A 27,717-nucleotide genomic window follows, 5' to 3' on the forward strand; every position below is an offset into this window, starting at 1 on the left:
AACCTCGTCCAGAATTCCTCCAAAATGAATCAGAATTCCTCCACATGACTCCACAATCCTCCAAAATTCAACCAAAATGACTCAAAATATCTCCAAAATGTCTTAAATTTGTATAAAATGACAAAAAAAATCTACAAAATGAGTGAAAAATCTCTGAAATATGTAAAATTTGTATTAAATAACTCAAAATTCTACAAAGTGACTCAAAAATGACCCAAAATGATTTTAAAAATGTCCCTCATGTCTTAAACATGCACAACATGACTGAAACAATCTCCAAAATGACTCAAAATTTGTTTCAAATTTGCACAAAAGATTCAAAAATTCCCCAAAATGACTCAAATTTGTACAAAATTTCTCAAAGATTTCTTTAAAAAATGACCCAGAAATTTCCCAAATTGTTCCAAAATGACTCAAAATTTGTCCAAACCATCCAGTGAAAGTAAGAAATGTGATGTTAAAATGAAGAATAATAATATAAAATTGGATTTTTGTGAATTTTTGAACGAATAAAGTGATTTTGTAATGATTTTTTAAGGTTTTAAGTCCAGATGAACTCATGAAACCTTCAGCGTTCATTTAAAAGCTAAAACTCTGACAGTTTCTGGCTCTGAAAGTTTGGTTTTGTTTCCCATTTTGTTCATTAATCCCATTTTTTAGCTTCAACTCGACCTTTTCCTGTGCTTTTCGGCCTGCAGGTCTCTTCTGTGTTTACACGTCGGCAGTAATTTCACTAAAAGCCGTTTTAAACTCCATCTGTCAACTTTTCCAGCTGACGGCGCTTTATTAACGTCGTCGGGTTCAGGAGGAACGACTTCCTGCTCCGTCTGCTTTCCCCTTAATTAGAAATGTTTTACACCATGGATCTGCTGACGCTGCACGTTGGAGGAACTCTGGAGTTTAATTTTGGAGATTTATTGCAGTTCAAAGCTTTAGTTGGTATTTTATATCCAACACAGATTCAGCCACAACATTAAAACCAGCCGTCTAACAGCGTTTGTTTCAAATGCCTCCAAAAATGAATCCAAAAATCGTCAAAAAATACTAAAATATTCAGAAATGAGGGAAAATTTCTCCAAGATGTTTTGCATTTTGTCCAAAATGACTCAAAATTGGTCCAAAACAATGTCTAATCTGTCCTAAAGTACTTACAATGACGGCAAATTAACTTTAAATTGTCCAAAATTACTAATTATAATTGTTCCACATGACTCAAAATTTCCTCAAACTACCCAAAATTGGTCGAAAATAACCTGAAGTAGACTCAAAACATTTCCAAAATGACTCAGATTTTTACAAAATGACTAAAAAATTCTACAAAATTACTCAGAAATTCCCCCAACTGACTCAAATTTTTACAAATTGACTCAAAAATTCTACAAAATGACTCAAATTTGTAGAAAATTATTCAAAAATTTCCCAAAATGACTCAAAAATTCTACACAATGACAAAAAAATGCCCCAAAATGACAAAAAAAAAGTCCCAAAATGGCTCAAATTTGTACAAAATGTCTCAGAAATGTCCCAAAATGGCTCAAAAATGCTCAGGAATGTCTCAACAAAACACAAAATCATTCGAAAATTCTCTAGAATGACTCATAAATGCTCCAGAATGTCTGAAATTTGTACAAAATCACTCAAAAATGTGTCCGATTTATAATTTTTTATTTTCTTCTATTTATTTAACCTGTATTTTACCAGGTAAGTTAATTGAGAACTAGTTCTCATTTTCGATAAAGACCTGGTCAAATGTTTCACAAATTCTCCAAAATGACTCAAAAAAAGTCAGCATTGACTCAATAAATATCATAATAAGTTGAAATCTGTCTAAATGGACTCAAAGATGAAGAAAGTTTGATGAAAAAGAGCCAATAAAACATCCAAAGGAGAGAAAAAGTGAAACTGAAGGAGAGGAAACGATTGAATCTGTGGTCAGAATGAAGTTTTCATTTAAAGGAAACCATGAAGCCGATGTCTCTGATTGGCTTCAATAAGCTGGAGAACCGGTGGATGCACACGTTTGCCTTTTTTCTGCTTCACCTGGACTCACTAAAGAGGGAATGTTTGAATAATTACACAGAAACGATAAGAAAACAGCAACTAAACTGGAATTAAAGTGACTTCAAAGACGCCGCGGACACTTTGAAGATTAGAAATTAAACGAGTGACGGTTCAGTTTAAAGAGTTTCCTCCAAAGAACCGCTCAGCATGCCGGTTTATTTCAGCCAAATGATCCGAAAACTGTAGCGGATGACTAGTTTACATGTAAATAATGACAATAAAGGCTTTCATTGTCTTTTTCTCTGTATTTTATGCCTTTGTTAGTTTAAAATTAGTCCTATTAGCTCCTTTGAACGTTACCTTCTTCCTACAAATCCAACAAATCACCTCCTTCTTTTTCATTTAGCTCAAGTCAAATGTGCAATATTTGGCCTCACAAATAGACACTCACTGAAATCCACTCGGATGGATTGCTGTAAGTTAAAGAGTTGATGCCTTTAAACCATCGTGGAAGATAGCAAGTGATTCAAAATAACTCAAAATGGTTTAAAATACCTTCAAAGATGTCCTAAATGTGCCCAAAGTGACTCGGAGTTAAACTCATGAGCAAAAAGAACGAGACTTGTCCCAAATTACTTGAAACATGTCCCAAATGCTTTAAATTTGTCCCTAAACGATTTAATTTTGGTCATAAATCACTTGAAACATTGCCTAAATTACTAAAAATGTGTCCAGACTTACTTAGAGTTGTTCAACATGATTGAAAACTTGTTCCAAGTGACTCAAAAATTGTCCCAAATGGATTCAAAATTGCTCCAAAATACCTTGAAAGATGTTCAAATTGGCTCAAAACTTGTTTAAAACGACTAAAGACTACTCCAAAAACACTCACATTTGTCCAAAATTACCTGAAATTTGTCCTGAATGTTTTAAATTTTGCCCCAAATGACTCAATTTTGGTCAGAAATAACTTGAAATGTTGCCTAAATTACTAAAACTGTGTCTGTTCAAAATGGCTCAGCATTTGTTCTAACTCTTCACATCTCCTCCACCAGGCTGGACATGACGTCCAACAAGCTGAAGAAGATCCCTCCAGACCCGCTGTTCCTCAGGATCCCCGTCTACGCCAAGATGAAGGGTTCTCCTCTGACGGCGCTGGTTCTGAGTTTCGGAGGAAACCCGCTGCACTGTAACTGTGAACTGGTTTGGCTTCGTCGACTGACCCGAGAGGACGACCTGGAAACCTGCGCTTCGCCCAAAGACCTGGCTGGGAAGTACTTCTGGACCATCAGAGAGGTCAGTAGCATCTTACTAGGATCATGTCAGAAGAATGGTCTGGTACAGCTGCAATATAGTACAGTATCTCAGAAATCGTCCAACAATGTCCAGCAACAACAATTGTTGGACTGTCTTGGCTGACACGTCTCTACAATGTCGCCTGGGCATCGGGTAAAGTGTCTGTGGAAAGTTTAGTCCAGTGTGCTGGAAGGGAGACTGACCAACTGTCGAACCTCGGATTCAGGAGGAACAATGTGGATTCTGTCCTGGTCGTGGAACGGTGGATCAGCTGCTGAGGAGGTCATGGGAGTTGGACCTGCCAGTCTACATGCGTTTATGGATCTGGAGGTCTACGACTGTGTCCTCTGAGGGTCTCTGTGGGGGTACTGAGGGAGAACAGGGTACCAGACTCTCTGATACAAGACATTCAGTCCCTGAACAACCAAAGTGAGAGCTGTATCCAAAGCTCAGCAGAAAGTCAGACTGGTTTCCAGTGGGTGTTGGACTCCTCCAGGGCTGTCCCTCGTCTCTGATCCTGTTTGTGGTCTTCATGGATCTCAAGGTTCAGTCAGGGTGAGGAGGGTGTCTGGTTTGGAGACCTCAGGATCTCTGCTTTTTGTAGTTGCTGTGGTTCTGTTGGTTCCTCAGACCTTCAGCAGCACTGGAGCGGTTTGCAGGTGAGTGTGAAGTGGTGGAGATGAAGATCAGAACCTCCATGTCTGAGACCATGGTTCTCTGATGGAAACCGGTGGATTGGTCCTTCTGGGTTGGAGGGAGTTGTTTCCCCAAGAGAATGAGTTCAAGTATCTCAGGATCTTGTTCACTAGTGATGGTAAAATGAAGCATGAGATGAACAGGAGGATTGGTGCAGCGTCAGCAGTGATGAAGGCGTTGTACTGAACCATCGCGGTGAAGAAGGAGCTGAGCCTGAAGGAGAAGATCTCAGTTTACCATCCATCTACGTTCCAACTCTCACCTATGGTCATGAGCTCTGGGTAGTGACCCAAAGAATGAGATCATGGATACAAGCGTCTGAAATGAGCTTCCTCTGTAGGGTGTCTGGGCTCAGCCTTAGAGATAGGAGGAGAAGATCAGACATCTGGAGGAAGCTCAGAGTAGAGCTGCTGATCCTTCAGCTCTGAAGGAACCAGTGGAGGTGGTTTGGACATCTGATTCAGATCCTCCAGGGAGATTTCCTTTAGAGGTTTTCTGAACATGTCCTCCTGGGAGGAGACCCCAGGGTAGACCCAGAACCCTCTGGAGGGATTATGTATCTCATCTGGCCCAGGAACGCCTCGGGATCCCCAGGAAGAGCTGGAAAGTGCTGCTGGTGGAAGGAACGTCTGGAACGACCTGCTGCATCTGCTGCCTCCAAAACCCAAACCCGGATGGATGGATGGATGGATGGATGGATGGATGGATGGATGGATGGATGGATGGATGGATGGATGGATGGATGGCGCTCAGTAACATCGCATCAGAATAATGTGGGATTTCCGCTGATTTAAATGTGACTTTGACATCTAGAACTTTCTTTAGCTTCAGTTTCACCATTTATCCCTAAAAACAGAAAAGTTCTGAGTCACTGTTTCCAGCCAAACGTGGAGCTGTAACCTCCCGACGACGGAATCTGCCCTCGGAGTGTGTTTTGGGTCCTAATGCTCCAAACTCAGTGGTGAAATGTGATTTTCCAGCGTGTTAACTCCAGCCCTCTGTGGATATTTAATCAGTTCGTTCCTCAAGGACACACGATCCGGCAGATGGTCGGTGTCGCCGTGGACCCAACCTTCTGCTCAAAGTGACGAGTTTGAAATGCAAAAAGATTCATTCCGAGGAAATGCCGAAGGTTTATTGAGCCACATAGATGATGAAGTACGAGGGAAAATTAGGCCGCGAGAGGAATAAATAAAGCAGATGCGGTCCGGTGTTTAGCCTTTACCCGCACACACACGCTTTTATTGGTCTATTTAACAAGGAAAGTGCACATTAAATAAACATTACTGCAAATGTAGCAGCTATTTTTCACCAGCGTTCCCCGGAGACTTGTTACAAAGGACGGCAAGAATAACACAAAAACAGATTTTTTAATAAAATATGAGCATGTAGGGAAATAAGAGGAAGTTAACCCCTTCACTCTTCAAATCCACAAGCTCATTTATTTAGCTTCCATCCTTTTTAGGCAAAGCAAGAGACTTTGCTTGGTTCCGACTGAGTTTAAGTTTGGTTTCCCATTTTTTAAAAAAAATAAAGACCAAGTGCTGAGTAAAAGTGTTATTTAGGGGTTATTAGGTTGATGAAGCTCAAAAATATAACTGTTCGATGTGTCATCCCCTGTAATGTGCTCTCATATTTATAAAAGTCTAATGAAATTCCTTTAATAACAACAGAGGACTGTAAAACAAAAGCTGTCCAATAGCTTTTGGACAGGGGAACATCAAGAAAATCAAAAAAATTGAGCTTATTGTTGTTTTTGGGCATTTAAACCTGCACAACATATCCTGTTTTTTAACCCTAAAAAGTTCCTACAATGGAAAACAACCTTATTTTTATCTGAAAGGGACCGAAAATGACAAAACAAACATCATTTTGTATTGAAGGAGATTTGAGACTAGAGATTAAGATCGTAAAATCATTAGGTAGTGCCTGGTTGTTCCACCAGGTGGAACCTCTTACTGTTTAACACAGTAGAGACCAGAGGGCAAGCAGGGAGCATTGTGGGGATTTAGCTAACAATGGGCACCATGACAAATACTTCTATGATGCTGAATGACCTCCAGAATACGTAACAGTTGATTCAGCAACCAGTAGTATGCGTCTGTAGCTTTACTTTAGCAACCAGCGGAGGCAGGCAGTTCATGTTAGAGCATTGTGGGAGTTTATCTTGTAAAGGGGCACCATGACAAAGACTTCTGTGATGATTAAGGATCTCCAGTAAACATAACAGTAATTGTCAAAAATAACTGAAAATTCATCAAAAATTACTCTAAACATGTCTAGATTGACCTACAATTGCATCCAGTTGTTCAAAAATGGTCAAAAAAGACTCCTAACTGGCCAAAATGATCCAACGTTTGTTCCACATGACCCAAAAACTGTCCATATCAGCTACAAAATTGTCCAGAACTCCTTTAAATTAATCCAAAATGATTTGAAACCTGTTCTAAGTTACTAAAAATGTGCAAACATGACTAAATTGACTCAAAAAGACTCAGATTTGCATAAAATATAAAATATCTTGTAATTTCCCAAGAAGTTACTAAATGTTTCCCAATGATTCAAAAATTGTCAAAAATGACTCCAAACGTGTTTAGATTTACCTAAAATTGCCCAAAAATGGCCAAAAGAAGACTCCTAATTGGTCTAAAATAACTTGAAACCCATCTTAAATAACACAAAACTGGACCAAGATGATCCAGGGTTTGCTTTAGTTTCACCATTTACCCAGATAAACAGAGAAGATCTGAGTCACTGTATAATATTGCACTGATCCTTTCACATGTTATAGCATAATCTGTGTTTTTTTATGATAATTCTGCGGAAAAAGGTCAAGAAAGTCATCTAAGACTCACATCCCCAGTTGCTATCCTCCTATAAATGCCGGTAACTACATTATAAAGAAGCTCAGACGGCTTTAAAGAAGGTCTGCTGGAGATTAGTTACAGGTAGATATGGAGGGAGTAAAGGTTGGAGGAACCCGCCGCGAGAACTGTTCTTCATCCAAACGCCTGCTGGGAAAAGGCCTCGGTGTATGTCTGAGCTAGCGCCGATACACGAGGAGATAAAAACAGAATTAAGTGGAGCGTCTGGAGAGGATGATGCAGAGGGCTTCATCACCTGGAGATCCCACAGAGCCCCGAGAGCGATAAGTGTTGGTGCACCTCCAGATAAAGGCGGGATTAATTGGAGTCGTCTTAAGGAGGACGGCGTTCAGAACCTCAGGTAATAGCCGCGGATCTCCCTGGGAGAGGTGCTGTAGGATCGCTTTAAGAGGATTAGCCTGGTGAAGAGCTCGACCCCCAGGCCTCCATGTCACTCAAGTGCATATTAACACTGGCAGAGGTAATAGCTTCTTTGGCACCGCAAGGACAAGAGAGTTCTTCCATCAGGGGTCAGGTGTTAGCCGGAGACGGAAGACGGTCCACTGGACATCCAGCTGAACATAAAATACCATCATTTATTGATTCTAGTAGGGAAAACTTTGTTACAGCAACTCAGAACCAACATCTGACATCTCTGGTATCTGAGGTGTTTGTTGGATGTAAAATGCAAAAAAAAAGGGACAAGTGACACAAAAAAAGACAAAAAATGACAAAAGTGAGAAACAAAATGACAAAAACATGGGACAAATGACAAAAGTCAGACAAAAAAAAGACTAAAAACATCAAAAATGAGACAAACAACACGGAAAAACCTAAAATGAGACCAAAAATGAGACAAAATAGTTAAAAAGCGTTACCAAAAAAATGGACATAGAAGGACAAAAACAAGACAAAAATGACAAAAATTAGAAACAAAATGACAAAAGTCAGACAAAAACAACAAAAACAAGACAAAATAGTACAAAAATGAGACACAAAATGACAAAAACATGAGACAAACGACATGAAACAAAAAAACTAGCCAAAAAATAACAAACCAACAAAATATGAACACAAGTGAGACAAAAAAGACACAAAAGGACAGAACTCTTTGCCAAAAGTATTTTTAGTCTGACTTTTGCCAAAGTATACAGTCTAGATAATATAAACAAATGTCTCATGAGCAAAGAAGATTATTTGCATATCTCAACTTAAATGTCAACTAAACATACTGTTGAAAAAATGTCCACATAAGCATATAGAAAGGTCTTTGAAAATGTGTAAAATATGCGTGGAAATAAACATTTGTACCCTGAAGGCTCCAGACTGACACTTGAGGGTTTGAAGTTGTGAATAACAGACTTCAGGCTGTTTCTCCTCTAAACATCCTCCTGCTTTCACACTTTCCACCCAGCAGCCCCGCTCAATCACCGCCTTTTACCCCGAGCTCAACGGGAGCATCGGAGGGTCAGACCGTGATACGCCATCGAGAGGTTTATTTGAAGCCACGGTCATCAGGTCGGCAATCATCTCTGTTGGTAACAGGACCCGAGAAAGGACCCAGAAATAAAGGGTTTGGAGGCACGCTGAGTGATAAGAAGCCTGGATAAGCCTCGGCCGGCCTGCAGGAAGACTCTGGACAGCTTTACGCAGGCTTAGGAGCCACTGGGTGGGTTTTAAATAATGCAAGGGCTGAAAAACTCCGAGATCACTTAATCTCCATGTGCAAACAAGGCTCCTGAAAACTCTGGAGGAGCACAACATCGCCAGCTAGTCAGAGCAAGCACATATCTGGAGTTTTATCTGGTAGAATCTGTTCATGTTGGTTTTGTTTCTGTCAACAGGAGGAGTTTGTCTGCAAGCCAGAAACACCAGAGAGACAAAAACGAGACACAAAATGACAAAAAATTGGACAGAAGACATGAAACAAAACAAAAAATTGGACACACACTAGACAAAAAATGACAAAAAAGGACAATACAAAACAACAAGAGTGAGACGCAAAACAATGAATAAAGTGAAACACAAAAAGATAAAAACAAGACCAAAAAAAACACAAGTGAGACATAGAATAAAACGTGTTGGTTTGTTTTGTGCCAACAGGAGGAGTTTGTCTGCGAGCCGCCAATGATCACTCGCCACACCTCCAAGATGTTCGTGATGGAGGGCCAGGAGGTGAGTCTGCGCTGCAAGTCCATCGGAGACCCCGAACCGTCCACCCACTGGGTCAGTCCGGACGGGAAGCTGATCGGAAACACGTCCAGGACCGTCTGCTACGAGAACGGCTCGCTGGACATCCTGAAGGCCTCCGTCAAGGTAAACAAGCAGCTTCAGCGTTTAAGGAATAATGTCATGTTTGTCCCCAAGGTCAATGTTAGTTACATGTTTGTGCATCTTGACGAGGTACATATGTGTACCAAATTTCATAACTCTAGGTAACACGTACTTGCCATAGTTCCTGTTTGGAATTTTCCAGGTCGCACTATGGAGGCATTTTGGCATGGACATGTGCAATCCCCCGAAAATATCAAATTTTTTGCCAATCCTGATGTGTGTGCAAATTTTCACGCCTTTTTGGGTATTTTTAGACCTTCAAAAGTCCAATTCAAAAAGTGGACAAAGAACTAATTAAAGCTGCAAGTAGCACTGAACGGGTCCTTGCATCCTTGCTGGTCAGCGAATTCAAGCATGTCCATCAGGTGGCACTGCAACCCAGAGTTTGACATTTTTGATGGCGATCTATCATAGCTGTCCACCAGGTGGCGTTACCACTGTGAATATGTATAGTTATATGGATGTGATGAGGGCTGGAGTCTGATCAAACGTAAAGTTTGAGGCAGATTAGAGCATGTACAGGCTACTTAGACAGCACTTCCTGTTTCATGGCGAATTGTCGAAATTACGCTGGCCACCATTTCCATGTCCTCAGACTTGTTGGGAGCATTTCACTAACTTTTGATCACAGCGGCTGGTTGTACATCCTGGGCAAATTTCGGGTTTCTCTTCATTACCAAGTTTGAGTTTGTAGCTTTTGAAAATGTCCACAACTGACCATAAATTGTCTAAAATATGGCATATAATTCAATTCTTCCTGTTGTGTTTTGAGCATGGCTGTCATTTACATTTTTGTGCGTCTTGACGAGTTACATCTGCCTACCAAATTTCACAGCTGTAAGTGACACAACGTGTGCAGTTCCACTAAAATATCAAATTTTTCACTTGTCCTGATGTGAGCACAAATTTTCGAGTATTTCTAGACCTTCAAAAGTCCAAGTAAAGAAGCAGACAGAATGAAAAAGAAGAAAAACCCAATGACCCAAAGAAAGAAAGAAACTGGTTGTTGGTTGGTTGGTAGGTAAGTACTTTGGTTGGTAGGTAGGTAAATTCCAGAGAAATTCAAGTTCAATTCAAATAATATAGTGATGTTTTGTGGAGTCAGAGGTCTGCTCAGATTAATTCAGAAGTTTGCAAACATGATAAAATAAGACGCAAATGACGCGTTGAGCTGAATCTCTGATGGATCTGTTACCTTGTCTTGAGTCAAAAGCTGCTGCTGATGTTGGAGCTGAGGCCGCTATCGGTCTCGTACAGTTTTTATTTTGACATCCCATTCAGAGTTCGATCCATGGAGGATAGTCCTCCTGTTTAAATGCAGCGCTGCACACCATCAGGTCCTCATTATAGATGCAGCAGTCAGACAGAAAAGCAGCTCTGGACTTTACACAACCTGCAGAAACACAGCGGTTCAACACAGAGACGCATGTTTTGATGCTGAACGTCTTCATGAGTCCATCAAATGAATTCAGCTCAGCACACTTTTCCAAATATACTGATAAATTTTTTTAAAACTATGGACAGTTCATGTTGGCAAGCAGAGAGCATTGTGCGGGTTTAGCTAGTGAACGTGCACCATGACAAAGGCTTGTGTGGAGCTTAACGACTTCCAACCAGAGCTCAGTTGGAATCTAGTAGCATTAGCGGCTTGTTGTTAAACAGTAAGAGACTCCACCTGGTGGAACAACCAGGTACTGCAGCTAATCTGCGATACATTTTCTGACTTGCACAACCTTCTTCCTGATATTTTGCATCTCATTTTTGTCATTTTGTATTTTCTTTCTGGTGGTTTGTCTCATTTTGTGTCTCAGTTGTCATTTTGTCTCAGGTTTTGGCATTTTCTGCCTTGAACACTGTGGCTGGTGTCCATTAACTGTCACAGAAGTCTTTGTCATGGTGCCCATTCCTAGCTACATATTTACTGACATTGTGACCCTCTTCTTATTCTGTCTTATCGGTTTTTATATTTATATTCGGTTAAATAATTAACAAAGTGTAGAATCAGCTCAAAAGCTAGTCTAAAACCAGTATAAAACCAATCTGAAACCAAGCCCTTAACTGGTCCAAAACCAGTATAAAATCAGCCCCAAAGCTATTCTCAACACGCATTCATGAGTTCTGGTTGGAGGTCATTGTCATGGTGCCCGTTGCTGCTAAACTCTCACAATGCTCTCTGCTTTAACATGAACTGTGGTCTGAGTGACGCCTCCTCTGGTCTCTACAGTGTTAAACAGGAAGAGGCTCCACCTGGTGAAACAACCAGGAACTGCAGCTGATAAAATGTGGATAAATGTTCTTTTTCTCTGTTTCTGTGGTTTCCAGGATTCAGGAAAGTTCACCTGCATCGCCTCCAACGCTGCCGGAGAGGCCACGGCTCCCGTCGAGTTGGTCGTCAACCCGTCTCCGCACTTCGACCCAAAGCTGGACCCCGACCCGGGACCGTCGGACATCCCCACGTCCATCAAGTCCAACATCAGCGGGGGCCAGGCCCGGTCCGACCAGCAGAGGGTCAGCGTGTCTGACCTGACGTCCAGCTCCGCCACCATCCGCTGGCCTCCACAGAACCACATCCCAGGAGTCCGGATGTACCAGATCCAGTACAACAGCTCCACCGACGACATCCTCATCTACAGGTAGGACCGGGGGCTTGGTTCTGTCAGGTTTGGTTCAGATGGAATGAACGTTTCTGGGTCACAACTGTGAAGAGATCCTGCAATGTGCTTTACGTTGTGTTGCACTGAATCGTGGGTAAATCAAGAAGATGGATGTTCATGGAATATTTCTCATTTCCTGTCGGCCGTGCTCTGAATTGTTCATCTATTTGTAGACGTGTGGAGTTACTGCTGGTTGTAATTATCTGCCTGAAACTGGAGCTTATAAATAACAAAAGTTATTAGAAGGAAAACGGTCGTGCAGCAGATTAAGATGGGTTAGACGTGGAATTCCCTCATAAATCTTTTAGATTTCTAGCAAACAGTGAACTCTTGGCAATGCAAAGTTTGCCGCAGTCATATTATAACATGCAAATTAGATTTTTGACTAATTTGATGCAGATTTCAGCTAAAACAGTAAAAAAAAATCATTGCAAACAGCTGATTTTAGTCCTGTTTATGGCTGCAGGTTTACTGTTTTGCAGGAAGTTGATCCACTGTTTTTAAAAAATAGTGAAATTCTGGTAGGAGACCAGAATAAACCACCTTAAAGCAGTCTGGACTGGTTGGTTCTGGCTTTCTGCTTGTCAGATGCAACAACAGAAAGATCCTGACATGACAAACAGAGGCAGTTTCAGGTTTTTTTTTGTTGTTTTGAAATCAAACATCTCAGCGAGCAACAAAGGAAGCGATTTGGATTCAGGCAGCAGCATTTATTTTTCAAAAAACCAACTCGTCAGTGATGCCGGAGAGGAACAGGTGGAGAGAGGAAGAGTCCAGCCTCGAGCAAACATCTGTTAATGAAAACCTTCAATGTTCTCACGACGGTCCGCCTGGAAAAGCCCGAGACCCTCGGCGGGATTCAGACGGCAGACAGGTGGAGACGGAAAAACAGAAGAACGTGATGACAGAAGATGGGATGGAGGCTGATGGATCCTGCTGGGAAATCAGCGGCGAGGAGGATGTGAAAACCTGGAATGAAAAGAGCCGATGGAAAAACCAGAAAGACGAACAAAACGCAAAAAATAGACAAAAAACACAAGCGAGACAAAAAGGAAACACAAAACGACAACAAACGAGACAAATGACAAGGTAGATAAAAAGACCAAAAAACAACAAAAACAAGATAAAATATTACAAAATTGAAACACAAAGCAACAAAAAATGACAAAAAAGGAACAAAATGCAAAAAAATAGACAAAAAAGTGAGACAAAAAGGAAACACAAAACAACAAAAACGAAAACGAAAGTGACAAAAACATGAGACAAACGACACGTAACAAAACAAAAAGTAGATAAAAATTAGACAAGAAAGCTACAAAGCGACAAAAAATGGACGTGACATAAAAAAGACACAAAAGGACAAAAACAAGACAAAAAGTTGCAACAGTGAGAAACAAAATGACAAAAACATGAGACAAACAAAACAAGGCAAAATATTAACAAATGACAGAAATGAGACACAAAACAACAAAACAATGGGCAAAAAACACAAGAGAGACAAAAAGGAAACACAAAACGACAAAAAACAAGAAGCAAAATGACATAAACATGAGATAAACGACAAAAGCAGACAAAAAAGACAAAAAAACAAAAAGTATTACAAAATGAGACACAAAACAATTTTAAAAAATTAACATAAAACAGAAGCGAAACAAAAAGAAAACACAAAACGACAAAAATGAAAAACAAAATGACAAAAAATGAGACGAAGGACAAAAGTCAGACAAAAAAGACAAAAAAATCACAAAATATGACAAAATCAGACACAAAAGAGCAAAAATGAGAAAAAATGACAAACAATTTTTTAAAAAATTAACAAAAAACAGAAGCGAGACAAAAAGGAAACACAAAATGACAAAAAATGAGACAAACGACAAAAGTCAAACAAAAAAACAACAAAAACATCCCAAAATATTACAAAATCAGACACAAAAGAACAAGAATGAGAAACAAAATGACAAAAAATGACATAAACAACAAAAAGTCAAACAAAAGAGACAAAAAGATACGAAGTGACAAAAAATAAATGACACAAAAAAGACACAAAAGGACAAAAATGAAAGAAAAAATTACAAAAGCAAGAAACAACAAAGGAACAAAGAACAATCTAGTATTTTACTTTATGATCCAAACAACTTGTCATGGTCTAGAAATGATTTAAATTTATAGTTTCACTAATCTACAATCTACAGTTAATGTCTTCTCTGTAATTTTTACACTTTGAGGGCCGGATTGGACCCTCTGGAGGACCACTTTTGGACCACGGGCCTCATGTTGGACCCTCTGGAGGACCACTTTTGGACCACGGGCCTCATGTTGGACCCTCTGGAGGACCGCTTTTGGACCACGGGCCTCATGTTGGACCCTCTGGAGGACCGCTTTTGGTCCACGGGCCTCACGTTGGACCCTCTGGAGGACCGCTTTTGGACCACGGGCCTCACGTTGGACCCTCTGGAGGACCGCTTTTGGACCACGGGCCTCACGTTGGACCCTCTGGAGGACCGCTTTTGGACCACGGGCCTCACGTTGGACCCTCTGGAGGACCGCTTTTGGCCCACGGGCCTCACGTTGGACCCTCTGGAGGACCGCTTTTGGACCACGGGCCTCATATTGGACCCTCTGGAGGACCGCTTTTGGCCCACGGGCCTCATGTTGGACCCTCTGGAGGACCGCTTTTGGACCACGGGCCTCATGTTGGACCCTCTGGAGGACCGCTTTTGGACCACGGGCCTCATGTTGGACCCTCTGGAGGACCGCTTTTGGACCACGGGCCTCATGTTGGACCCTCTGGAGGACCGCTTTTGGACCACGGGCCTCATGTTGGACCCTCTGGAGGACCGCTTTTGGACCACGGGCCTCATGTTGGACCCTCTGGAGGACCGCTTTTGGTCCACGGGCCTCATGTTGGACCTTCTGGAGGACCGCTTTTGGACCACGGGCCTCATGTTGGACCCTCTGGAGGACCGCTTTTGGACCACGGGCCTCATGTCGGACCCTCTGGAGGACCGCTTTTGGCCCACGGGCCTCATGTTGGACCCTCTGGAGGACCGCTTTTGGCCCACGGGCCTCATGTTGGACCCTCTGGAGGACCGCTTTTGGACCACGGGCCTCATGTTGGACCTTCTGGAGGACCGCTTTTGGCCCACGGGCCTCATGTTGGACCCTCTGGATTTTGCAGAGTTTTTGATCAATTGTTTAGCTGCTAACCTCCAGATGTGGATTTCAGAGAGTTTTTGAGGCTCTAGCGTCACTCCGACCGGCCACTCAGCCGTCGCCTAGCAACCCCATCCAGGATGCATAATGGAGTGTTATTACGGAGCGCTTGGAGGGCGACAGATGACGGTTTGAAACATCCACCGCCTTAATTCCCGTTTTAACCTCAGAGTAAATCACCGTTTTCTGGCCACAGCACTCTGGATGTTTTATACGGCGCTCCATGGAGGTGATGTGGTCGTTTTATTTTTTATTGACCGGTGAACAGAAACGAAACGTCCTGGAATGCACCGACTGAGTCCTAATGGGACAGCAAAGCATCTTTTATCAGCCGAATGAAGCCATTTTGTGGTCTGATTTTGTTGGGTTTCGGTGAAAAACAACAACGTCAGAGGTTAAATTAAACTTCCACCTCATTTTTCCATCGATAAGCAGACAGTAGAAGATGTGGCAAGGGTTTTAATTTAACCACCTCCATCGATGGCCGAACCCTAGTAACGCATTTTAGAGGAAGAAGAAGAAAAAGTTTATGAAGTCGTTTGAATAATTAGGCGTCTGTTGAAAATTTTAATTGGAAGAACATAATCTAATAACCACACAGTTAAGATTAGGGGAAATGATAGTTGTAATTTAAGAAAATTACCCTGAAATTAGTCAGATGTATTACTGACCCATCCATCCACTGATCTCCTCCCTGAGCCAGTTTCCATATTGTACATCAAAAATTAACTATTTCTTGCTTTTTCATGCAACTAAAGTAGCAAAATGGAAAATAAATTACACGAACAGACCACAATACACAAAAATCACAGTCATAATTAGAGAAAATGATGTTTATCTTGCATTTCATTGGTCCATCCATCTACCCCAACCTCCTCCATGAGCTATATATTCTTTACAACGAGCTGTTTCCTGCTTTCTTCATACAACTTTTTGACAGATTTGTTACTTTAAAATAATCTTAAATCATCTTTTGACGCTGTTCTGAGTCTATTGTCCCAAATATGTACTTCAGAGATTAAAAATGAGGTTTTTTTTGCAGCTGCAGAATCATAAACTCGACTAAATGAGCAACAGAAGTGTCATCAATCAGCGATTAAATGCTTTTTAAATCTAAATATAATCAGCTAATAAACTGTTAAAGAGAATCATAAAAGGAAAAACTCATTTAGGTTTAATTTCCTTTAATCTTAGGCGACCCAGATTAGTCATTTAGTGAAACAGGAAGGACTTGGTTTTACTTCCTGTTTCCTCTTGTTGGGTACCTGAGCTGCACAGGTGTTTGTTTCTGTGTATTTTCTGCAGTTTCACCGTCGGTTCTTGGTTCCTGCGCTAACGTTCCGTCCTCTGAGGCAGTCTGAGGCGCCGTCATGCAGCTTCTCTTCTCTTCTGAAGGTCAACAGTTTGGAAACCAGAGTTCAGGGCGGTAAAATAAAATAAGTGCAGCTGTTGTTCCCAGAGAACCCGGAGCTGCTGCAGCAGAACGTTAGAAATGAAAACAGCTCCATCCGGTCCACAGGCAGGGAAGAACTGGACGTTACATCTGGCAGGGAACGTTCCCACGTCGGATAACGTTACCCACAAGTTCTAATGATGTTTTAAAGTTCGAGTCTGATGTTCAAAGAACGTTTTAAGAATGTTTCTGCTTTCAAATAATGTTCTAGTGAGAATAACCGTCCTCCAAACAATCAGAGGATGTTCTATCGTTCAACGGAGGAACGTTCTCAAACCAACCTTCAATAAATGTCCTCCAGATGTGATGACAGAACATTTTATAATGTTCCTGTAGTGTGATGTATTGAAGGTAGAACGCACATTTTACAGATTTTCCCTGTTTTGCTTCAAATAACAGACATGAAAATGACAGAAAAGGTGTAAAAATACATTATTTAAATGTTTATTTATTAAAGAAGGATTGAGAAATGGTAAATATATAAATTTAGATTAAGTTTATTTTAATGAAATTTAGTTAATGTTAACTGTAAAAAAAGAATATATTAATAAAAATAAACAAGCAGGCCAGAACTTTTACAAAAAATAAATAGTTCTCTTACAATCTGTAAAACGAGCATTTATTAAATCACCTGAAGATGTTATTTAACATTTTTTAAACATTTATTTAATGTGATATTATTCAGCTGGCTTTAATTTTTTCTGCTGCCAGATTTCACAGTTTTTTCTACGTTTTTTTTTTTACCGTTTTAGTTTTAGTGTGGAAGGATGAAGGGAGGAAATGAGATCAGATTGTGCTGAGCAACGAGGCTTCAGGTTTCCTCAAAGTCACTCTAAAGTCATTTCTTCCTTCTCCATCCTCGGTCTCTTCATCTTTTCATCTTTCCTCTCCTTCAGCTGAATGTCGTCGGGTCCCTCCGGCTCAGAAAAACCTCCGTCCAGCTTCTAGAACCGCATCAGAAGATTTTACTGTCGAGGAAATCTAAAAACAGAAGCTCAACACGGATTTTCACGTCTGAGAATGAAAATATCAGCGGTCGGTCCTGAAATCTGAATCAAAAACAGCAAAAACATTATTTTACACATATTTACCTTCATTTGAAAGAAGAATTGTGTACAATAAGCAGTGAAAAATGGGAAGTAATTCAAAATACAGATTATTTTAATGATTTTCCCGGGTAGAGTTCGAGTCGTTGTTTTCAGCTTTTCTAAACATCCCAGTTTTTAAAGTCTAATTTCTATTTAATGATAAAATAATTATCAGCTGGAAGAACAGAACTCTGATCAGAAGGAGGGAACCAGACAGAACAAATCATCAGGACTCCTGGAAAAAATTATTGATTGAGTTTTTAATGATGGGAGTCAATGGGAGCCAGATGGTTATAGAGGCAGCACCTAGTGGCGGCCAGTGGTACTACATACATATACATATACACTTCCTGTCAGAAGTTTTGAGACACTTTCTCATTCAAATAAATTAGAACTCGTCTCAAAACTTTTGACAGAGGGTGTACATATGTGTGTGTGTGTGTGTGTGTGTGTGTGTGTGTGTGTGTGTGTGTGTGTAGTTGCATTGTACTAACCCTTTTTACTGTACTTAAATAAAATGTTCTCCTTTTTTTCAAATTACAGAAATTTCTTGCAAAATCACCTGAAAAAAGTTTGAATTTTCATGTTAATGGTTAAAAAACAAACATTTTTTTTTACTATATTTAAATTAGTAATTAATTTATTTTATGTATATTCTGGTGTTATTTGAAAAAAAACTATGCATATTAACAGAAAATGATGAATAATTTGATGATTTTTCTGTTTTGTTAAAGTACAGAAAATATTTAGTGGAGGCAAGAAATAGACGCTTTAAATCTGTATTTTCATAAATGATAATTAAGTCTTTTAAAATGTGTGCACTGCACTTAATTTAGCTAAAAAATATCAGTATTTCGCAGATATTTGAGTGATGAAAGTGTGACTGCATCTTGTTTGACGGTTAAACAGTTTAATACAGTTTAAACCTCTGAGGAGAAGCAAAGATTCCTGCAGCTGTTTGCAGAGACAGATTCAGATTCTCACCGTTTAATAATGAAGCTTTCAAACACGGAGCGGTTAAAGCGAGCCGTAACCGTGTTGGATAAATAATCCAGGTTGGGTTTGTGCTGCTGAATTATTCACCGGGCTGACAAAGAGGAAACCTCCAGGTCCTGATTCTCTCCAAACTACATTATTCAGATTTAAAGTGGTTTTCATTATGTAGGATTCTAACTGGTTCTCCGCCTGGAGCAACGTAAAGTCTGACGGTAACCTTGACTGTAAGTCCAGCAGCAGATCTTCATTTAATCTAAGTCACAGCTTTAAAACACTGCAGTTATACAGAAGGGCACACAAAAGGACAAAGCGGGGTGTTTGAGTGCAGTAGTCTCTGATTTCATTATTAAAAACAGTAAAACAGCCGCAGGAAAACTGGAATTTATTGTCAGTTCATCATCAGAACTACCGGGAGGTGCTGATCTGAACAAAAGTACAATATAACACAACATAAACGACAGCAAGCGATAAAAATACAGCAGAAAGCATCAAAAGCCAGAGACAAAGAGAGATACAAAGGACACAAAACTGAACAAAAAACACATGAAACAACAGAAATGAGACACAAAACTGAGAAGATACAACATGAATGAAAGACAAAACAAGACCCAAAACAACAGAAACGAGACACAAAATGACCGAAAGAAGACAAAGCTGTCCCAAAGAGACACAAAGCAACAAGAATGAGTCGTAAAGCAACAAACATCCATCCATCCATCCATCTTCTTCCTCTTATCGGGGTCGGGTATTGGAGGCATCAGATGATCCAGGTCGTTCCAGATGTTCCTCCTACCAGCAACACTTTCCAGCTCTTCCTGGAGGCCCGAGGCATTCCCAGATGAGATACATAATCCCTCCAGAGGGTTCTGGGTCTACCCCGTGGTCTCCTCCCAGGAGGACGTGTTCAGAAAACCTCCAAAGGAAGTCTCCCTGGAGGATCTGAATCAGATGTCCAAACCACCTCCACTGGTTCCTTCAGAGGTGAAGGATCAGCAGCTCTACTCTGAGCTCCCTCCAGATGTCGGATCTTCTCCTCCTATCTCTAAGGCTGAGCTCAGACTCCCTACAGAGGAAGCTCATTTCAGATGCTTGTATCCATGATCTCATTCTTTGGGTCTCTACCCAGAGCTCATGACCATAGGTGAGAGTTGGAACGTAGATGGATGGTAAACTGAGATCTTCTCCTTCAGGCTCAGCTCCCTCTTGACCACGATGGTTCAGTACAACGCCTTCATTACTGCTGATGCTGCACCAATCCTCCTGTTCATCTCTAGCTCCATTTTCCATCACTAGTGAACAAGATCCTGAGATACTTGAACTCATTCTCTTGGGGAAACAACTCCCTCCAACCCAGAGGGACCAATCCACTGGCTTCCATCAGAGAACCATGGTCTCAGACTTGGAGGTTCTGATCTTCATCTCCACCACTTCACACTGACCTGCAAACCGCTCCAGTGCTGCTGAAGGTCTGAGGAACCAACAGAACCACATCAACTACAAAAAGCAGAGATCCTGAGGTCTCCAAACCAGACACCCTCCTCACCCTGACTGAACCTTGAGATCCATGAAGACCACAAACAGGATCAGAGACCAGGACAGCCCTGGAGGAGTCCAACACCCACTGGAAACCAGTCTGACTTTGGGCTGAGTCTGTGGATACAGCTCTCACTTTGGTTGTTCAGGGACTGAATGTCTTGTATCAGAGAGTTTGGTACCCTGTTCTCCTTCAGTACCCCCACAGAGACCCTCAGGGGACACGGTCGTAGACCTTCTCCAAATCCTCAAAGCACATGTAGACTGGCAGGTCTAACTTCCATGACCTCCTCAGCAGCTCTGCAGGGTAAAGATCTGGTCCACTGTACAACAATCAGGATGGAATCTGCATTGTTCCTCCTGAATCCGAGGTTTGACAGTCGGGTGGAGCCTCTCTTATCACACTTCTCCGGCACCCTAGAGGAAACTAGGGTGCTGGAGAAGTGTGATACCCCTGTAGTCGGAACACACTCTCTGGTCCTCCTTTTTGAAGATGGGAACCACCACCCCGATCTGCCACTCCACAGCTACCATACTCGAAGCTCATGCAACATTAAAGAGACATGTCAACCAGGACAGTCCAACAATGTCCAGAGCCTTCAGCATCTCAGGGCGGATCTCTTCCACACCTGGCACCTTCCAACCGAGGAGCTTCTTAACTCTTTGATGTGCAGTGTGGGTCAGGAGATAAAGATTTGATGCACAAAATGTGTCATTTTTTAACCATTTTATGCATCAAAGGGTTAACTACCTCGGCAACTTCTGCCATGGATGTGGACGAAGTTTCCTCCAAGTCTTCAGGTTCTGCCTCCCTCACAGAGGGCGTGTTTATGGAATTAGGAGTTCCTCAAAGTGCTCTTTCCACCATCCGACACTATCCCCAGAACGGGTCAGCAGTTCTCCACTCGACTGTATACAGCCTGAGCAAATCCCTGCCTCCCCTTCCTGAGGCATCGAACAGTTTGCCAGAACTTCCTATTTCACCTATCTTTGTCCTAAGGCGCTCTGGTACCAGGTGTACTTAAGAGAACCTTCTGCTCCAACATGGTGTTTGTTATGGATAATCTATGACTAGAACAGAAGTCCAGTAGCAAATCAGATCGGGCAGGCAGTTCCTCTCAGTCACCTCCTCCAGGTTTCTCCATCGGTGCCCACATGAACATTGAAGTCCTCCAGGAGAACTATGGAGTCCCCGGGTGGAACCCCTTCCAGGAACCACCCAGAGACTCCAAGAAGGTCGAGTATTCTGAGCTGCTGTTTGGTGCATCAACACCAACAACAGTCAGAGTTTTCCCCTCTACAACACACACGAGACACAAAATGGCACAAACAAAAGACAAAACAACAAAAACTAGTCAAAAAAAGAGAACAAAAATCAGATGCAAAACACCAAAAACAGAAAAAAATAACAAAAATCAGTACAACAATGAGACACAAAACAAAAAGTAGAAACGATAAAACAAAAACTGGAAACACCAAAACAAAAGTGAGAAAAAACAACAAAAATGAGAACAAACAAAAAAATGAGAAGCAAAATAACAAATACCAGAAATAAAACAACAAAATCAGACAGCACAACAAAAACTACAAACAAGAAAAGAGACACAAAAACTGGAAACAAAACAACAAAAACTAGAAACAAAACAACAAAAATGAGACACAAAACAACAAAAACACAAAACACAACATCACAAATGAGACACAAAATGACAAAAAAATAGACTAAATGACACAAATGAGACAAAACAACAAAGATGAGATGCAAACTTTCACATTGAGGCCGACGGTGATGACAGCGGCTGCATTTGTTTGTTGAAGCGTTAGCGTTAGCATTAGCAGAGAACCGTCCATATCTAGAATGAAAACACCTCTAGAAGAGAACACCAGAACTGACCTCTGAACACCGACGCTTTATCTCCGTCACCCTGAAGCTGTGAAAGGCCTGCAGGTCCTCCAGGGTTTCTAATTCCACCCTTCTGCTGCTGATAAATAGAAGGAACCCGGCAACAGCTGACACCAGCGCAATAAATGGACCTCCAGCAGATAAAGGACACACACATCTGGACAGAAATACAAATGGAGACACCTCTCCATGCCGTTTCCGTGACCACAATCATAAAAGCAGCTGGTCTGAAGCTGTGTTAGCCTTTAAATGGAAAGAAAACCATGAGGAGGGAGTTTAAAACCACCTGGGGCTTTAAAACGCTGCATTTATACATAAAAATTCACAGTAGGACGGTGTTTGATGATATATTCTCTTTTTTTATTAGTAAAAGCAGCAAAACGCAAGCAAGAAAGCGGGAATTCAACATAAAAATAAAAACTAAAGGGAAAATGAGACAAAATGACACAAGTGAGACACAAACCAAGCAAAATAAGACACAACATGACGGGTGAGACGCAAAATGACACAAAATTAGGCACAAAATGACACAAACGAGACACAAAGCAACACAAATAAAGCGTAAAACAACAGAAATGAGGAACAAAACAAATGACGTAAAGTTGACACAATCCAGACACAAAGCAACACGAAGGAGACAAAACAGTAGCAGACACAAAAAACGAGACATAAAATGACTACAATAAGACAGAAAATGACAAAAACAAGACACAGAATGACTAAAATGAGAAACAAAACAACAAAAACAAGACACAAAGCGACATAAATGAGACACAAAATAACAAACTTAAAATACAAAACGGAAAAATTGCCACCACCATGCTTCATCATGATGCTGCCTCCACCATGCTTCATCATGATGCTGCCTCCACCGTGCTTCACATCATGATGCTGCCTCCACCATGCTTCACATCATGATGCTGCCTCCACCGTGCTTCATGTCATGATGCTGCCTCCACCGTGCTTCACGTCATGATGCTGCCTCCACCGTGCTTCACATGATGATGCTGCCTCCACCGTGCTTCATCATGATGCTGCCTCCACCGTGCTTCACGTCATGATGCTGCCTCCACCGTGCTTCACATCATGATGCTGCCTCCACCATGCTTCATCATGATGCTGCCTCCACCGTGCTTCACATCATGATGCTGCCACCACCGTGCTTCATCATGATGCTGCCTCCACCGTGCTTCACGTCATGATGCTGCCTCCACCGTGCTTCACATCATGATGCTGCCTCCACCGTGCTTCACATCATGATGCTGCCTCCACCATGCTTCATCATGATGCTGCCTCCACCGTGCTTCACATGATGATGCTGCCTCCACCGTGCTTCACATCATGATGCTGCCACCACCGTGCTTCATCATGATGCTGCCACCACCGTGCTTCACATCATGATGCTGCCACCACCATGCTTCATCATGATGCTGCCACCACCATGCTTCATCATGATGCTGCCTCCACCGTGCTTCACATCATGATGCTGCCTCCACCATGCTTCACGTCATGATGCTGCCTCCACCATGCTTCACATCATGATGCTGCCTCCACCGTGCTTCACATCATGATGCTGCCTCCACCATGCTTCATCATGATGCTGCCTCCACCATGCTTCACATCATGATGCTGCCTCCACCATGCTTCACATCATGATGCTGCCTCCACCGTGCTTCACATCATGATGCTGCCTCCACCATGCTTCACGTCATGATGCTGCCTCCACCATGCTTCACATCATGATGCTGCCTCCACCGTGCTTCACATCATGATGCTGCCTCCACCATGCTTCATCATGATACTGCCTCCACCGTGCTTCACATCATGATGCTGCCTCCACCGTGCTTCACATCATGATGCTGCCTCCACCATGCTTCATCATGATGCTGCCTCCACCGTGCTTCACATCATGATGCTGCCTCCACCGTGCTTCACATCATGATGCTGCCTCCACCGTGCTTTACATCAAATTGCCAGCTGTCAGTTCAGAAACCTGCTTTATATTTCCATCTCAGGCTGAAAAGTTGCAGAGTTTCTATTTATTCTCGATGGATTCATTTTCTCAGGGACTTCCTACATTGTAAAACACAAACTTAAACACCAACAGGACTCTTCTGAGCTCTGTGAAGCGTCCAGCTGCATCTTTTATTTAATTCTCCTGCTATTAGAGTGGTTCTGTCTCCTGGCTGCCGTAGCAACACGATCCCCCCTCAGGGATTCATAAAAAGGTCGTATTTTCTGTGTGTTTGTGCAGCAGAACAAATGTCCACGTTCCTCTGCTCAATTATCATTCCATCGATAGCATCTCCTCCCTCCGTCTTTGTTCTCTTTCCTTTTTTTAGCCGCTCTCTGCTCTCACATTAGTCGAAGGAATCTCTGCAGGCTCTTCAGGGTGGTGAGTGGTTAAAATCCTGCTCTGATTTTTAGACTGCAGCGGCTGCAGCTCTGCTGGGGAGTTTAAAAGGTAAAAGTTGAATTCCTGTGATAAAGTTCAACAGCAGAATGTGTCTCTTTTAGCAAATTACAGCAGAAATGCACCTAAAACATGCAGTAGTTGTTCAGTAGTTCAGTGTTCAGTAATGCAGTAAATGTTCTTGTCCCGACACCACATCTAAAAAAAACAAGGAGAAAAGAATGTTTGGAAATATTTTTTTAAACACCAAATAAGACTGGAGTTCCCCCTAAAATGACATGACCTCTTGTCCTGCCCCCCGATGACCAAACTGGATAATAAAACACTTCAAATGAAATTTAAATCTCCTTTTTATGGTTTTATTTTTTCATTGATGTCTCTTGTAATTGTGGGAACATTTTTTTAATCAACTTAATATTTGACATAATTATTATTATTTAGGGAACGTGTCCTATAACATGTTAGCAGAACCCGTTAATAAGGTTTTTGTCATTTTCTGTCTTGTTTTTACCATTTTATATCTTGTTTGTGTCATTTTGTGTCTTGTTATTGCCATTTTGTCTCATTTTTCTCATTTTCTGTCTTGTTTTTACCATTTTTATCTTGTTTTTGTCTTTCTGTGTCTCGTTTTTCTCATTTTCTGTCTTGTTTTTAACATTTTTTAACTCATTTTTGTCATTTTATGTCTTGTTTTTGTTATTTTGTGTCTCGTTTTTGTCATTTTGTGTCTCGTTTATTATTTTGTGTCTCGTTTTGTCATTTTTCATCTCATTTTTGTCATTTTGTGTCTCATTTTTGTCATTTTGTGTCTCGTTTTTGTCATTTTGTGTCTCGTTTTTGTCATTTTTCATCTCGTTTTTGTCATTTTGTGTCTCATTTTTGTTGTTTTGTCTCATTTTGAAATTTTGTGTCTCGTTTATCATTTTGTGTCCCATTTTTGTCATTTTGTGTCTCATTTTTGTCGTTTTGTGTCTCATTTTTGTTGTTTTGTCTCTCATTTCTGTCATTTTGTGTCTCATTTTGTCGTTTTGTGTCTCGTTTTTGTCATTTTGTGTCTCATTTTGTCGTTTTATGTCTCATTTTCGTCGTTTTGTGTCTCGTTTATCATTTTGTGTCTCATTTTTGTTATTTTGTGTCTCGTTTTTGTCATTTTGTGTCTCGTTTATTATTTTGTGTCTCGTTTTGTCATTTTTCATCTCATTTTTGTCATTTTGTGTCTCATTTTTGTCATTTTGTGTCTCGTTTTTGTCATTTTTCATCTCATTTTTGTCATTTTGTGTCTCATTTTTGTCATTTTTCATCTTGTTTTTGTCATTTTGTGTCTCATTTTTGTTGTTTTGTGTCTCATTTTGAAATTTTGTGTCTTGTTTATCATTTTGTGTCCCATTTTTGTCATTTTGTGTCTCATTTTTGTCGTTTTGTGTCTCATTTTTGTCGTTTTGTGTCTCATTTTTGTCATTTGGTGCCTTATTTTTGTGACTGACTAATCTTGCACACAGACAGACGTACTGTATGCATTCCTTGACTGAGTAATGAATGGGATGCAAGAAATTGAGGCATCCTGTGGACAGAGTTTCAGCTGGAACCAATCTGTCTGGTTTTTACAAACTGTATTTTTCTAGTTTTCCATTCTGAGCTGCCACAGAGCCTCCGTTTTATCTCGGCTGCTCCCGGTGTTGATGTGTGTCGTCGTTAATCTCACCATAAATAAAGATGCAGCAGCAGAACAAACACTGTTCCCTGATCTGGTTCACATTTCCAATGCCGAGTTTTCCAGCCTCACAGGAGATTGGAGTTGAAGTAGAAAACTGAAGTGGAGGGAAAATACAGACAGAAAAGAGACAAGAGGACGCTGCAGTTTCAATCATCGGTCTGGAAATCAAAGGTTGGAGGAAGATGAAAGAAGAAGAAGTAGGAGAAATAAAGAATATGTCACAGAGGAAAAGAGATGTTAATACACAAACTTCACATCTTTCATTCTCAGCTGTGACAGCGACGCAGAGAATAAAACCCTCCGTTCGTCTGAGTGTCAGCAGTTTACCGGACAGACCACAGAGAGCTATTCATCAGAAAAAGAGAAATAATAAATTAGGAAATAGAGTCACAGCTCTGCTTCCTGCAGAGATCTGAGGGACGTCTTCATGTTGAAACAACACCAGAAACCGGAATTCACGGCTTCACCTGCTGCTGACGAGAAAAACATCAAATTTATCTGCATGTTTTCTGATCATTCAGGCTCTTATAAGATGAAAACACGTGAAAACATGCAGGAATCCATGAATTAAGACAGAGGAGTCAGTCAGTTTCAGGGTCAGAGACGAGAAAAGCCCTCAGAGAGCCCAGTCCTCCTCCAAGGCTGCGCATTCCCCCTTATGGAACTGTCAGGACCGCAGTGGAGTTATGTGACGACCTGCACTGGTTTAAAAACAGCAAAAACGAGACGCAATATGACAACAAGAAGACACAAAACGACGAAAACAAGACAAAAAATGACAAAATGAGACACAAAACCACAGAAACGAGACACAAAATAAAAAAACAAGGCACACAATGACAAAATGAGACACACAATGACAAAACGAGACACAAAACAACAAAAACAAGACAAAAAATGACAAATTGAGACACAAAACCACAGAAACGAGACACAAAATGAAAAAAACGAGACACAAAATGACAAAAACAAGGCACACAATGACAAAATAAGACACACAATGACAAAATGAGACTCAAAACAACAAAAATGAGACACAAAATGACAAAATGAGACTCAAAACAACAAAAATGAGACACAAAATGACAAAATGAGACTCAAAACGACAGAAATGAGACACAAAATGTCAAAATGAGACGTAATATGACAACAAGACTACACAAAATGACAAAAACAAGACACAAAATGACAAGACACAAAATGACAAAAATGGGACACAAAACGACAAAAATGAGACACAAAATGTCAAACATGAGACACAAAATGACAAAATGAGACACAAGCAATGAAACGAGACACAAAATGACAAAAACAAGACACAAAACCGTCAGGATCTTGCTCTGGCCCCTGTCCTTCTTCCCCCTTTCTTCCTCTTTTCCCTCCTTTCTTGTTTCCTGATCTGTTTGGGTTTTGTCCGGTCTTTTTGGTTCCCTGTCTGTCACCTCTCATGTCTCTCTCTCTACCTTCACTCTACCTGCTGATGACCTCAATGACCGTCAGCTGCAGTAATCAGTAAACTCAGCTCACCTGTCCATGAGCTCTGAATTGTCGGTTCAAAT

The 27,717-nt window shown here is 41.1% G+C and overlaps 1 protein-coding gene across 3 annotated transcripts in view; it reads left to right on the plus strand.

Moving 5' to 3' along the window:
- si:cabz01090165.1 (uncharacterized protein LOC100333421 homolog) overlaps window positions 1-27,717 on the plus strand; it is a 276,030-nt gene that overhangs the window by 221,498 nt on the left and 26,815 nt on the right. For 2 of the 3 annotated variants that reach the window (XM_051958378.1, XM_051958379.1), the window contains exons 9-11: window positions 3,057-3,297; window positions 8,961-9,173; window positions 11,514-11,824. In XM_051958378.1, coding sequence (XP_051814338.1) covers window positions 3,057-3,297; window positions 8,961-9,173; window positions 11,514-11,824 — 765 coding nt within the window. Of the gene's footprint in view, window positions 1-3,056; window positions 3,298-8,960; window positions 9,174-11,513; window positions 11,825-14,070; window positions 27,212-27,717 lie in introns of those variants that run through there. The other variant, XM_051958377.1, reaches the window with a different exon arrangement.

Source organism: Acanthochromis polyacanthus, chromosome 13 (assembly GCF_021347895.1).
Source record: "Acanthochromis polyacanthus isolate Apoly-LR-REF ecotype Palm Island chromosome 13, KAUST_Apoly_ChrSc, whole genome shotgun sequence".
In the NCBI taxonomy this organism is placed as follows: domain Eukaryota; kingdom Metazoa; phylum Chordata; class Actinopteri; family Pomacentridae; genus Acanthochromis; species Acanthochromis polyacanthus.